Raw genomic sequence first — 11,797 nt, 5'->3', positions numbered from 1 at the left:
TCTATGAAATCTCGAGCATGTGGAGGAAGACCTAGAGGTTATAATCACACTGTGATTATACATTCTTCTCTGAGTATCTCTTAGTAGGAAAAGCTTAGTTTTTATACAATGTTCTCAGATATTTCTAGAACACACACCAGTAGTTTGATTTAAACAAGTAGAAAAAAGTATAGCTTCTCCCAAGGAACCGAGCACCGCATTTGTATATCTGCCACACACAAATGCAAATTGAATTTCTGCCAGATTTTGTAGTTTTCTGACTGAAAAGAAATGTTTTCATGATCCTGCTGTTCTATACTTAAAAAAAAAAAAAGATGGGGGGAGTGTTAGATCGTCATAGGTGCCACTGGTGAGAGGCCCTTTGTCTGGCAGATTCAGTGCAGGCTTTACCTAAGAAATAATGCTCCCTGAATTTTCATCAGTAGGAGTGGAATGACTCATGTTGCTTTTTAAAACCATCCCAAATTCTAATTTTTTAAACAGGAAAATATGAAGCCAGTGTGCAACCCATACAGTCACCAAAGGAGAGCTGCCACCAGCTGAACTACTCAGCTAAATGGTTGGTTTGCATTGCCCTGGTCTTTATCTAGCATCGAGAATAGACTGCTGTTTTATCCAAAGAGGAATAAATTGCTGTTATTGTGATGTTAGCCCATCACTTGGCATTGCAATTCAAGTTTTTGTGAGAAAGAAATGTATGATCTAACTGCAACTTGACCTGTGCCTTTCGAGACCCGTCTAGGTGCTCTAATGGAGCAGAAAGAGCGGCGAATCCAGGGACATGCAAACTGACGGTGAGATTTTTGTTTGATGATAGAAATGGGTAGAGAAGACATTTGAGAGTCGCTATTTTTATAACATCTAAGTTTGCTTAACATGCAAAAAGATGAGTCTCCCAAGGCCCCCCGCCCCACCTATCACTTTAATTGTATCACACTTTCCTTCTGCTAAAGATACGAGGACACACAGCTAACCCACCTAATGACATTCCTGCCAAAGTGGGCACAGATGATTCCTTGCAGATAAATATCTGAATTTCCACAAAAGGCATTACAGCACTTCCATGTGAGCACCAAGCAGGCCAGGCTGGGGTTCCTTCAGAAAGACACATCCTGGGTAGCGTCCACTAAATGTTTACTACACTCTCCAGGCTCAGAAACTAACAATATATACTTATTTTAAATAAGATAATTATGTGATTGAGTTTTGCTTTTTTTTTTTTCCCCTTCAAACCACCCCCTTCCCCCGGTTGCAATCTAGTTTATCCACCATTAATTCAAAATTTCGCTGGAAGAGACCTATTTTGAAAGAGGCCCGGAGAACAGCAGCAGTTAAGATTTAAGCCCGGATAAAGGCTCACTTTCCATTCATAGTCAAAGCCTAAATGTGCTCTTCTTGTACCTAAACAGATAATAAGCACTCCGCACACTCCCCCTCCTTGACACGGCACACTGAGACTAATCACACATAATTGAGGAGGAGGAGCAGAGGGCTGGCCACGCTATTGTGTCCAAAGGACAAACGGTCAGTTTATGAGGCTTTGGGCTGATGTAGTCATTCCTTATACATCTATAGGGGGAAAAACCATCCTGTTTGAAAAGAAAAAATAATGAGAGACAGAGAAAGAGAGCAAAAGATGATAGATTGAAACGATTAACTGGGACATCAGAACAAGATGGAATTTATTTATTTATTTAACCAGAAAAGAAAGGTGATGTTTTCTGTATTTACTACAGATAGACCACCATTACCAAACAGAACAAAGACAATAAAAAAAAAAATGGGGGTGGGGAGAGGGAGATGGGAATCATCCAAAGAAATTCTGCTTTAGAGAGAAAAATATTTAGACTGCTCACAAGATCTCAGACAGGCTGCTGACATAGAAGAACACTCAAGGGTTGGGGGTGAAAAGCAACAAGCTGACCGTAGGCAGGGAAGGGGAGAGAGCTGGGGAGGGCTACCTAAGAGTGATGTGTGCCAGGGTGCGCGGAGTAACAGAACCAAGATGTGGAATGTGGAAAGGTGGGTGCGGTCCTGAGTCTCAGGGCCCCCGTGGTAGACTTCTCTTCTTGGGAAAATCATTTCCCCGTGCATCTGATTTTTTTTTCCCCCTCTGTCTTCTATGCCATTTTGGTTAAAATCAGCAGAAGGGGGTAATGGAGGTTTTCTTCATATAAGTCCGAGTTTTCTTTTTTCAACTGAAAGTAATAGAAACACAAAGTGAAAAGAGTCAAGCGAGAAATTTTTATAAATTGATATTAATTTTAACCTAAATACATAATTCTGGAAAATTAACCATATAAGAGCAACTCAACATAGTTGTCGGTAGCACCGACACGATGATGATATTAAAACAGGAATCTGAGGGTTTGTTTTGTTTTAGGCAAGGATTAAGTGGTGTTTTTATAAGTACCAAACTGCACCAGGCCTGAGGGAAAGCTGGGCTACCTTCATCTTTCCCAGAACAGCGTTGGGCATGTCTCTCTGTCAGCCTGGTTCCTGCTGCCCTAATCAGTGCTGCACTGACCACTCAAGGCAGGCAGGAATGTTGGATGAGTTGAGACCATGGCAACATCCGGGCATTTCAAAGGCTGTCTAGGTCCTCCTTGTGGGTGATAGCTGCAATGAGGAACTCCGGACACCACCCCCACTCCCAGGAACATATTCCAACAGAACACCGGTGCTTGGTGGTGCTAAGATGACTTTCTGAGGACCTTCTGTGATATGATTTTAAATTGCAACCAGTCTTCATAGCTAAGCTCACATTCTGGAAGATGTCGGGGAGGAGACTTTATCCCCCTCATTTGGCCACAATGAATTTGACAGTCACATTTATATTTGTTCTAGCAAATAGCAGTTTCTTTCTTTCTCTTCCTCCTTTATTTATTTACTGTTTGTTTGTTTTTGTTTTTTGAGACAGGGTTTCTCTGTGTAGCCCTGGCTGTCCTGGAACTTGCTCTGTAGATCAGGCTGGCCTTGACTCAGAGATCCACCTGCCTCTGCCTCCCGAGTCCTGGGATCAAAGGTGTGTGCTGTGTCACACATCTGGCTAGTTTGTTACACAACAGATTATAAATTGGTATTTCTTTAATTTCTGAAGATCAGTCTTTCTTTTCACTCTACTGGACAGCAATTCTTTTACTGCCTCAGTGAGTCAGCACTACCTATGTACTCTAGAACATCTCATGAATGGTTCCACTACTTTATCTGCTGGACTGGCCTGTTAAAGAGGTGTTCACCTGCATCTCTCTTCTAAGTCCTATTCCAAAATGGTGACAAGTCTTCACCATTAAGAACAAGAGCCTCCCTTCTCCGCGGGACCTAAAGCCAATTTCATCTCCTCCCTAAGCTGCTTTGCTAAGAACAGGTGGGGCATGGCTACTGGTATAGCTCACAAACGACTAGCTGTCTACTTGGAATGGAACTTGAAGAATCTGTTATCCCCCAAGTATCAACAGGGTCCATCACTCTCTGGACCGGTCATCGCCATCATTATCAGAGTGCATGAAACTGGCTTCACTGACTCCCCTGTCCATGCCCGCTCACTGTGCGCACCTCAGCCATGCATCACCCTAGCAACAGAGACAGCACATTGAAACATTTCATGGAGCGGAGAGGGGGCCATGATAGCTAAGTCTTTCCTCAGGGACTGGGGATAAGGGAAAGCTGAGTACTCTGAGCGAGTTAGCTGACCTACTCACTGACAAGGTTCTAATACACACAGCCTCAAACGATCTCTTTACAAAATCCCTGAGGTAACATATGGGATAAATAATTCTTCTGTAAATATGGTCTAAGAATCACTTTTAACTTGAATTCTGTGCTGACCTCTGGAGGCCAAAGCAGAGGTTTGGCTGCAGGAAGGGGCCAGCCTGGTCCTTCTTCTGAGCCTTTCTGAAGATTGAGGATGTGTGTGTGTGTGGGGGGGGAACTCCCCACTTCACAAACAGTACTGTGACACCCACCTAGTTATCTCGGGACCAAGCAAATCTGTGACAGGAGAGTCCTTGAACACACACAAAGCTGTTGGGAAATACTGGCTTGGATGGGGGCAGTGTTGCAAGGCTTAAGAATAATTCCATTTACCTAAGCTGCACTTCTTTGCTCAATTAATAATTATAATTTTAAAGAGTAAGAAAGCACCTTGAAAAAAAAAGGAACAAAAAGCAAATTGTGACGAAAACAATTTTTCAATTTCATAGGTTAAAGCAGGGTCTTTGAGGACTGCACAGAATTATAGAGCTGGTATTAGCAGCATTGTGCTTTACTTCATAATTGGATGTAACACACTCAGCCTTACTACAGCGGGAACAGCAGCGGGAGTGGAGTTCAGACTGTTTACCCTTTACCGTATCCACAATTATCAACAGCACACCACACAGATTACAAGCACCAGCCACTTGTGAATAGATAAACACAAGTGCAATATGGCCGTGCATTTCACACAATGTACTGACTTCCTGGCTCAAGCCCGTTCTTCTCTCTCTCTCTCTCTCTCTCTCTCTCTCTCTCCCCCCCCCCCCCCCCCCGGGCTAAGTACAAAAAAATGTAGAGAAGAAAATCTCCACTGGATTTTGCCAAAGTCCAAAAACAAAACCCAAACTCGTGGTTTGTAAAATTGTATGTGGAAAGAATATTCAAGCGGTTTCCTCAGTTAATTTCAAGCTAGCGCTCAGTCTAACCGGAGGCTCTCCCTGGCTAAGCCGCTGGCTACCTGAACAAGCTTGTATCTTAGAGGTTTGCACCACACCATGAGGTAGTATGTTAGAGTCTCAGACTGGAGGGACCAGGAAGGGACTGTGGAAGAGAGGGAAGGGTTTTATTTTATTTTATTTTCTCCTTCCTGTTGCCCGGACAAACAGAAAGGCACTATTGTAAAGCCGTGCGCCACCTTTGGCTGCCTGGGTCCTGAGCGTGCCGGCTGCACGGTGTGGGCACGGTTTAACAAAAGCACGGGCAGAAAGTGCAGAATGGCACCGTTTTGATTACAGGCTTGCTTTTTAACGGAAATAAAATTTCACAGTTAACAATGAGAGGTGAAAAGTTTAAGAGGCAAAAGCTGTTCCTCCTGATCGCTGACTGTTAATCAGCTTCATGGGTGGTTGCCTAAATCTGTAGATTTTTTTTTTTTTTTACCTTGCACTACTGCCAAGATTGTAACTAATTTTTTCCCCTGTTGAAATAGGAGGGGTGAAAAACTCGGCATAGAAGGCAGCTGTGTATGAGTGACGTGAGGCACTAATGCAGAGGGCAAAATTAAAATTCATGAATCTCTTCACAACCATTTGTGTAACAAGATTAAGACGGGACAGCGGAAAAGAGCGGCATTATCAGGCGTCTTACAGTCGTCCAGCTGCTTATGCTCTATTCCAACACAGTAGGGCTAAGAGGATAACAGGCAGCCCGAAGGGAAACGCTGCTCCTCCGATGGGGAGCAGGCGCGGCCCAGGGACGGTGGACTTCGGCCAGAGATGCAGAGGAAGAAAGCTGATTGTCGCTCAAGATGGAAAACTTTTAAGCCGTGGCTATTAGCAGGGCGGCCAACAAAAGCGGTCAGGGAGGAGGTTCCTGCAGCCGAGCCTGTCCTCAGCTTCCTGGAGCTGCGTGGAGGTGGCAGGGACAGGGTACTTACTGCCTTTGGCCTCAAGCCTGGGGCTGAAACTCCTGGGCTCGGTGAGCAGGAACACCGGCATCCCCCTACTCACTCCACCTGGCTCCTGGAGAGTGTGTGTGTGTGTGTGTGTGTGTGTGTGTGTGTGTGTGTGTGTGTCTGTCTGTCTGTTAGGGGTGTGCGAATCTGCTGAAAAAGGGGACACAGGATGTCAAACTGATAGAAACAGTTCCCATTAAACACACCCATACCCACACATAAAACACTTTGACCTAGGACTGCATAGTATGTCCCCTGAGTTCTTCCTGAGTTCTTTTTCCTGAGAACATCATTCATGCAGGTTCACCCACAGCCACAAGGAAGGCAGCACTATTTCTGAGCCCACTGTCAGCAAGGGGAGGGATTTGACTTGTAAGCAAACCTAAGGTCATTTAATTATTTAAAGAGATGTATTTATGTTTGGAACTGTTAGTCAGTCCGCGGTGACCTACTGAGTACTTCCTGGGTAGAGTACACAATACAGATGCCAGAAATGTGTTCTGAGGCTTTCTGAAGGAGCCACGCTTAGCAGGGTAGGGTACAGTGCTGGAAATCAAAGGAAGAGGATGCCAGCCCCTGGAGCCTGACACTCAAGTTCTAGACAAAGGAGAGATGGCACTGAGGACCCAATGCCTTGCTTGTCCCATCCTACTTCAGATATTTCAGAGAGGAGACGAGGGGCCTTAGGGGACAATGGCAAACATCCCTGCTGGTGGAAAGACCCACACCTTCGATCTCCTGAGCTGTCACTGAGAAACTAAAAGCGTCTGTTGTTCTAGGGAGCAAGCAGATGGCATGACACCAGAGCAGCATCAGCTGATCCCTGTCATCCCAGCCTGACCCTGGAGAGAAGGCCACCTCATTCCTTTGGTTGAAGGCTAGGAGAGACACTTTCCCCATCAGGTAACCCCTCAGAGCCATTCCTTTTGTTCTGGGGACAGGATGGGAGGGGGTCAGGAAGGCATCACTCTGGAGAAGCAGGTAAGGTGCAAATAACTTGCCACTGGGTTCCTGTTTCCTGATTCTAAGCCGTGGGTCCCACTCCACCAGTGAGAGGAGATACCATTTAACTTTCAGTTCTCAAAGCACCATGCACTCCCACACCCCCGCCCATAGGCTAAATGGAGCCCTAGAGACACAAAGACTGGTAACCCATTTCAAGGAAGTGAGAACGAGGGTCCTTTCTCTTGTTTGGAAGATCCGATCTGTTTTGCACCTAAGTTTTCAGGAGCCAACACATTTTGACATTGTATCACTAGTCCTGGAGCAATAAAGAATTCTGTGCACATTGTCCCTGGAGAAGATGAAGGTCAGGTTTTCACTTTTCTGCAGTCGCGGCTTGTGAAAGCCTGACGAGCCAGAGTCTCCCTCCCACCATGGGCAGATGAGCTCAGCAAAGGGACATGCCTGTAAAGCCCAGAATACAGGAGAGACCCGCCTCAGACTAGTCCCTGTGACAGGCACCAGCAAACGTGAGACTCCCAAAAACTTTTCCATGAAACACTTGTCTCTTGGTGTCCTCTATCGCCCTATACCCATAAATAATAAAAAGGCTGATAACATTGCTTTATGTAAGCAGGCTTAGAAATCACTCTCGGAGAAGTGCTTTTGACCTAAATCTTGTAGCGCCTCGTTCTGACATATAACCTCGCAACTGTGAAATTCTGTATGAGATTTAACAATCTCAAACTGTCAACTGACCCAGCCACAAAGCAAGCCGAGATAAAGATTTACAGTCCAACATGATACAATTAGACATTCACCTTCTATTTATTTCAGTGCGGCTAAGCATTTAACCTACTTAAAAGCCGAAGGGTTTTTCATTAGAACACAAATGCATGTTTGTCATTCATGCAAAGCTGCCACCTCCTCTTGCATCTTGCAAATTAGTCCATTATGAATGAAAAAGATTAGTTTGTTTCAGAGAAAGGGGTAAACAGGAATGGTTTCTGTAAAATCCTTCTAGACATGCAAAGATAAAAGATGGCTTTACCACACGAAATAATCAGATACAAGTAGCTGGTCGGAAGCAACACACCTAAGGTGTACTTTAATCAAATATTTGGGTTACCTGCCAAAAAGACCATGATCTCTTCAAAATGCAATGCGGATTAAAGTGTTATCTAGCACAAGCAGAAAACTAACCTTGGAGTGGAAGTTTGAAATGTGTTCATCATAATTTTCATGTCTTTGGAGCGAGAAGCCAGCTTTTTCAGCTAGGCTGCAAAACTGGTTGAGTGTATTCCCTCGACGTGGGGCAAATACCATTGCTTTTCCCTAGAACATTAAGAAAAGAAATTCACACAGTTTAAAACTGGAAGGCAACCAAACACAACAGACATGAGGTCATGTCCTCTCCTCTCAGGTACGGAAGCTTGACTGTTCTGGAGACATTTAAGCGGGATGGACACACAGGGAGAAGCATTTCAAGGGCAGATAAAGAAAAGAATATTTCACACTCAAATATCCACGTTATATTGTATTATTTCCAGATAATATATATGTAACAAACGACACGTGACCAGGAGCTGCTGTTCTGGACAAGGTACCCTGTATCAGATCTAATGGTTTAGGTCATGGATATTAGAATCGGGGTGGCTGCCATCGTCTGTGACTCCTTCACACCTACCAACATGGCTCCACGCGCGTGGTGACGATACCTATACACAGATCAGAGGTCATAGATCAGTGGCCACCAAGAGTTCTCACATTTCGGTCTTGTCCCTGGTCTTCTCTGTGACTTTTCTGGTCTGGGACAAGGTTCCAAAATGTAGGTTTCCATCTTGAGTGAAACCCCCCAGAAGAGTCCCTATTGTAACAAGACGACTCTATAGCCATCAGATGACAGTGGAACCATGCAGGTAGGTAGGCATTTCCAAATGGTCGCATAATCTGAAGAAAACTGTGGCCCTGGGGAGAACCCGAATAAAATGTCAACTGGACTTCAGAAGGCCAATGTGACAAGACACTTCACAATGCCCCTGTACTAATAACTGGATGCCCTGTGGGCTCTCCCTTCCCCTGACCTGCACACAAAATGACCAGGTTTCCAACTCTTATTTTCTCCCCATTAAACAAAAACAAATACCTACATGCTACTGTTAATTCCATGCTTAGAGCTCTCATCCAAATGCCAAGGCAGGCTCTGAGGGAATTATGAGGTATAGTCCAGTTCTGTTTTTTTGGCTGTTGTTTGTTTGTTTGAGGCAGGGTCTTGTCATGGTAGTCCAGGCAAGCCCTGCTTTTGCGTTCCTCCTGCCTTTACTTCCTGGGGGCTGTAGTTGCAGGCACGAGTGACCATGCCTGACTTTATTCCAGGTTCTTAGGACAGAAAGCCATCATCCATACCCACCGACATCTGTTGGTATGGGAGTGTGTGAGACAATGGGCTCGCCATCAACACATCATCTCCTCTAGTCTCCAACCTATAAAAGTATCCACAGGCCCATTTCACAGGGATGCTCAGAAAGTTGGATAGTTGGCCAAGGGGACACCACCCAAATGTGACCAGAAGTTCACCATCCTGACTTCAACATGAACACCCTTTCTCTCTATTTCTTTGTCTCTTTGTTAGCCACAGTGATGACAATGACAACGGCAGCTACCACTGTGTTAGCTGCTTCTCAACCCCCCTGCAATCCCTTCAGCACTCTTCCGCACCACCCTGTAGACTAGACATTACACTTTCCAGATGAGTAAACCAGCAATGGAGGGGTTGAAAACCAGGAGGAACCGTGGGACAGAAAGAATCCTGGACTCAAACATGGATCCCCACCATCCAACAGCTGCGGCCTCGTAGGACAGTCAGAACCACACCACCCAACTGAGAACTGGAAGGATGCTGGAGATGGTGTGGTCTGATCCCCTGATCCTGCACACAAGAACCTGCGGTCCACCCCCTACCCACGGCCAACCCGCTGAGTTTGCTCATCCATCTAACAGGAAGAACCGAGCTGCATGGCCTTTTTGTTTGTTTATTTGTTTGTTTTTCCTTCCAGCAAGCTGTGAGGCTCAAATGAAGGGAATGTAAAAATAATTTGAAAAGCAAGGCAATTCAGACATAAGATGGGGGGGGGAATCCATATTATTCAATCGTGCTATAAGAATCCTCACCCCACCCCGTCTACCTGCAGAGAATTAATACTCTGGACAGCGAGTGTGTGTTCACATTGTGTTTACACCAACATTTACACACACAGGCACGTATTACAGCGGTACCAGTCATGCCGCTATACTCGGGGTTCTGTCAGCTTTTCCAATATTAATTGCTATTTTCAGGCAGTTTTCAAACTTAGCAGCAAAAATTCATTTTTCTGTGAAACTAGATATAATACACGGTCTCAGCAGGAGAGCGTGAGTCAGTCTTTTTTTTTGAGGAGAAAAAAAAGGAGGGATTATGAGCTGGTCATTTCAGTCATTCCAAAGGGCCGGTTGCCGGTCTAGAGTTTGGGATAGTGGAAGTTGTTTGCTCTGCAAAGATTGTCATACAGTTACAACCGAGGAGTTGATTTTTACAGCTATGATCTAAGCTACATATCATAGCGTTTCAGGGTGACAGGATTCTTGGCTGGGTTGATGCTGGCACTCACAAGGTGCATGCTTCCCACATCGCACTCACTCGTGGGTTGGGAGTGAGTGGGTAGGCTGAGGAGTGTTTTCTGATTAAACAGCCTCCCTCTGCTTATGGCTCAGCTCACCATCCACTGCTAACAAACACATTCAGAATAGAAGCAAGCAGCCCCCCTTCCCCTCGCCAGCCTCTCCTCCACACTGCAGCTGGAGTTCTCTTTTTAGCACTTATCATCACAGACACACGCTACATCCTTGTTTGCCATTGCCTGTCTCCTCTGGATGGACCGTGTGCTCCATGACAACAGGGTCTTCTAAAGCTCTATGCACCGCACTTCCTCGGCGCCGAGTAGACAGTAGGAACTCGGTCAATATTTGTTGAGAGAATAAACTAAATCTAGATGCTAAATAATCTGCCCCCCCCCCCAAAAAAAAACCACTGGTCATGGAGAATTTGAAGGTCACATTCTATTGCTTATTCTTTTGAAAAGATTTTCTCCAAGGCGTTTTTACGCAAACCAGCTCTTGGAAGTGATTGCAGAGGACACGCACCTGCCCAATCCAGCACCCACAGAAAGAGCAAGAGGGAAAGTCGTGTTGGTCCAGAATTAGTGATGAGTTTTAAAGTGTCTTTCATTTTATTGAATATCGATACTTTGGAATGTGAATTAATGTTTTGGAGGGTGATAATATGCCACCCATCCATTCAAAGACATCTACAGAGCCCTATCAGGTTGCCAGTCTCTGCACCTTGCTTCAGTGTCCCCAGGGGAGCAGGGCATGTTTGTACAACCAGATAGATATTTACCTTATAATTTAGCCTGCAAGGAAATCAAAACAAGAAAAACAATACAGATTTTAAATTAGCACATTACCTTAGAACAATTATTTTCAATTTACCAAAGTGCAACTTTCTAAGCATTCAGCCACAGAATCATTTTTAGAACTCAGAATGAACACTCAATTGAATGTAGAGTTTGACTGATGGACAGACATTCACAGGACTTCACTTATGCCTGGAGAGATGAGCAAGAAGTTCCAGTCCTCAACAAAGACACTGTTTACAGCATGAACTCCACTGCTGAGGCTGCTCCATGCTCAGGTGTTAAAGGGTACACATTTGCAGGAAAATAAGGGTGTTTCGGAGTTATTGAAGAAAGGAATATGCCACGCCATTGAAACGCCTTCACCTCCTCCCCCTTCCAGGTAACCAATTATTAAATACCAATTACATGTTTAAGCTTGTGCTTATTTTTGGTTTCTTTACCTGGTTTCTGAGGTGTAGCCTTCGCCCACTTCTCCTGCCTCTCTCTGCCTCTGTCTCTGTCTCTCTCGCTCGCTCCCTCTCTCCTCCTCCTTTCCTGGCTTCTCTTTTCCCACTAGTTCTTTGTCAGTGGCTCCCTGGCTTCTGTCTACTTTTTCTTCATGTTCCGTATAATCCCAGGCATCTTCACTGAAGTCCTCAGCTTCAACTATCATCTACCTGTCAATAATTTCCAAGTAGATAACGGTCACATTCACCTTTGCAAAGGGGCCACGCCCATCTTGCCAGGTGCCTCCTCATCTCTGCATGTGAGT

At 45.0% G+C, this 11,797-nt stretch overlaps 1 protein-coding gene across 3 annotated transcripts in view; it reads right to left on the bottom strand.

Annotated features, from left to right (window-relative positions):
- Positions 1–1,676: 1,676 nt before the first annotated feature.
- Camkmt (calmodulin-lysine N-methyltransferase) overlaps positions 1,677–11,797 on the bottom strand; it is a 392,778-nt gene continuing 382,657 nt past the window's right edge. For all 3 annotated transcript variants that reach the window (XM_041631282.1, XM_041631281.1, XM_041631283.1), the window contains 2 exons: positions 7,796–7,927; positions 1,677–2,198 (listed from right to left, as the gene is read on the bottom strand). In XM_041631282.1, coding sequence (XP_041487216.1) covers positions 2,121–2,198; positions 7,796–7,927 — 210 coding nt within the window. In that variant the 3' untranslated portion in view covers positions 1,677–2,120. The remainder of the gene's footprint in view (positions 2,199–7,795; positions 7,928–11,797) is intronic.

Source organism: Microtus oregoni, unplaced genomic scaffold (assembly GCF_018167655.1).
Source record: "Microtus oregoni isolate MIOR12 unplaced genomic scaffold, Mior012 000036F_ref0000092, whole genome shotgun sequence".
Classification (NCBI taxonomy): domain Eukaryota; kingdom Metazoa; phylum Chordata; class Mammalia; order Rodentia; family Cricetidae; genus Microtus; species Microtus oregoni.
Note: the sequence above shows the minus strand (reverse complement) of the source record. Positions and strands in the feature narration are given on the sequence as shown.